General features: G+C 38.0%; 1 protein-coding gene across 1 annotated transcript; it reads left to right on the top strand.

Annotated features, from left to right (window-relative positions):
* Positions 1 to 383: 383 nt before the first annotated feature.
* Positions 384 to 1769, top strand: LOC129441771 (protein FAM43A-like). The gene has a single exon (XM_055201450.2). The coding sequence runs from the start codon at positions 497 to 499 to the stop codon at positions 1499 to 1501; it is 1005 nt and encodes a 334-aa protein (XP_055057425.2). The 5' UTR covers positions 384 to 496; the 3' UTR covers positions 1502 to 1769.
* The last annotated feature ends 1068 nt before the right edge of the window (positions 1770 to 2837 follow it).

Raw genomic sequence — 2837 nt, 5'->3', positions numbered from 1 at the left:
GAAGTCAGTTGTTGTTTATCTTTCCTATATATTCTGCTCATTATCATCAGGTGTCTTCAAAAATCAAATAATCATCACTCAGTTAATCTCTTAAATATCCAATGAACTGTAACACCGCTTGTGTTACTTTTAACACCCTGTTGGTGCTTATCATATATGAACACCGAGCGCTGTAAACTTTAATGTGGCATTAAAAAAAGTAGGATTTTAACTGCCAGATAAACCATCTTAACCAGCTGGAATTATATCAATAAACAACAATAATGTGATCCAACATCAAAACCAATGACAGTTTGGTCTTTTCTATATGTTGACACATGGATCAACCCATAACCTGTAATGGTTCAGTCCACACCCAGCACATAAAAGCGACTGCAGCGCTGTGCTCAGTATCAGAGTGTCTGCAGCTCAACACTGAACAAGAGTTGAGGAAGTTTAACAAGAAAAACTCTCACAATCTTCAAGATTCAACTCAGTGCAGCATTTTGCTGTCACAATGTTGCAGCTAAAGGCGAATGAAGATGAGCTCATCATGGACAAAGACAAATATTCAAAGTTTTCTCTTGCTTCAGCTCTGTCTTCATTTACTAAATCATACCCGGATAGCGCTCTGAACCGGATCTTTAAATCCAGAAAGAAAAAGTTTAACATCACCTCAGACGATCCCACCTACACGGTATTGTATTTGGGAAATTCCACCACCATTCAGTCGAAAGGAGAGGGGTGTACGGACGTGGCCATCGGGAAGATTTGGAATAAAAGTGAGATGGGCAAAAACGGCACCAAAATGCGCCTGACCATCAGCGCCGAGGGAATACGCATGGTCCACTCCGACGAAAAGTCCAAAAAACCCGGCCATATGTATTTACTTCACCGAATCACGTACTGCGTGGCCGACCCGATGCTTCCCAAAATCTTTGCGTGGATTTACAGACACGAGATCAAGCACAAAGCGGTGATGTTGAGATGTCACGCGGTCCTCGTCTCCAAACCTGAGAAGGCGAAAGCGATGGCACTTCTGCTGTATCAGACCTCGAGCGCAGCTCTGAGCGAGTTTCAGAGACTCAAACGACGAGAAGACGCCAAACATCAGCAACAGATCCTCATAGGAGAGCAAACGGTTCCTCTCGTGCCCAAGAGGAAGATGACGACGAGCGCGTACAAACCTCCGGTGGAGCGCAGCAGAAGCGCTCCCAAACTTCACTCCATCACTGAAGATCTGATCGGAGAGAAAGAAGAGGAGAGAGCCACGATGTATGATGAGTTTCTAGATGATGACTGTTTCAGCAAAGAGGAGTTATGTGTCATGATCAATGAACTTGGAGAGCTGTGTATTGGAAATGATGTGAAGTCTTTGAAGTCTGACATGCAGGTGACTCGTCTGTTGTGTGGTGAGAGCACAGGCAGTGAATCGTCTATAGACAGTAATATAGAGTTGAGCTCTGGAACCGATTCTGATGAGTTCACGGATGATAAACATGCAGAAACGACATACAGCTGATTAAACGTCACACATTTCCTTTAAACTAAACATTCACACTGTGTGTAAAATGTTAAACGGCTTGTGCTTAAACCTTGAACTGTAAAAGTGACCTCTTTTGAAGCATTGGACTGATCTTAATGTTTTAAATGCACTGTAAAATATATCTTTGCTATGCAAACGTTTAAAATCCTTAAATATTTTCTTTCAATGTATAGATGCTGTATTATACAGTAGCTTCGTGTTAAATGTAAAGGTGTGATTTGTCAATAAACACAAAGCAAGGTGGCATACTTTTGTATGTTTCTTTCTTTCTTGTTAGAGGGTAATCATTTTTTCCATTCTTATGGCAAACTATTGGGTAAAATATGCATATATTAATATATATATGGTGTCCTTATTTAATAAGCAGTTGTATCAAGCAAAATGCAGCTTTGAGTTACAGTAAAATAACAACACATTTTTACAGGTTCACACTATATAGTTTGACTGCAAAGAAATGAACATTTTCAGAATGATAGAAAAAATCTTCTTATCTTGTGCAAGTGATGCAGTAAATACTGCAATCCTTAATGCACTGCTATATTTAGGACACTGATCTTGTCTCTAAATGTTGTACGCAGATGTGTTTACTAGTAAGGAAATGCCAAGAGCACAGTCAATATCCTGAGCTAAAGGACTGAGACTTCATGTATTTAGAGACTTGTGCTATTCACACTTTACTCTGTTGTGATTTTGATCCATTGTTCTTAATAGATTTGTGCCTGTTGTTGGTGTTATTGAAATATTTCATACTCTACAACATTCAAACATGTTGGTAGTGATCAGCTACAGTGTTTATTTGAACTTGTGGCTTGTGGGACTAGTTTTTGAGACGATGTCCATGGTTTGTATATGCCCTTGCTGACCTACTCTTTATCATTTTCTTCTCACATATCACATCAAAAAGGCATTTATTTTCAATAAATAAAGTGAAAATAATAAGTGTTAGAATGAAAGTGTTAATTGGGTAGGGGTCAGTCTAGAGCTTTTATTCTCCCAATATTCCAGCATCCGTTTTATAATTTTAATAAATATAATAATCATTTACACCTGGGGTCTCCAACCTTTTTGTGAGCAAGCTAACACCTGGAAACTCTTTAGTTTTACTTCTTGATTTTATTTTATTTGTTGATATGTTTTACCATTGTTTAAAATGTTAACATATATAAAACAAGCAGAGCTAATATAAAAATAAAATATTAAATAAATATATATTAAAATTGAGGCTATTAATAGAATGTTCTTTGGCGGGTAACTCACCGTTTTGTCCTGCTAATCTACAAAAATACTGAGGTGCATATATGCATCTATACAA

The sequence above is a fragment of the Misgurnus anguillicaudatus genome, chromosome 2 (assembly GCF_027580225.2).
Source record: "Misgurnus anguillicaudatus chromosome 2, ASM2758022v2, whole genome shotgun sequence".
Lineage (NCBI taxonomy): Eukaryota > Metazoa > Chordata > Actinopteri > Cypriniformes > Cobitidae > Misgurnus > Misgurnus anguillicaudatus.
Note: the sequence above shows the minus strand (reverse complement) of the source record. Positions and strands in the feature narration are given on the sequence as shown.

What these genes read in the sequence shown, in the direction of transcription:
- LOC129441771 (XM_055201450.2), top strand. Translation starts at nt 497, where the DNA reads ATGTTGCAGCTAAAGGCGAATGAAGATGAGCTCATCATGGACAAAGAC.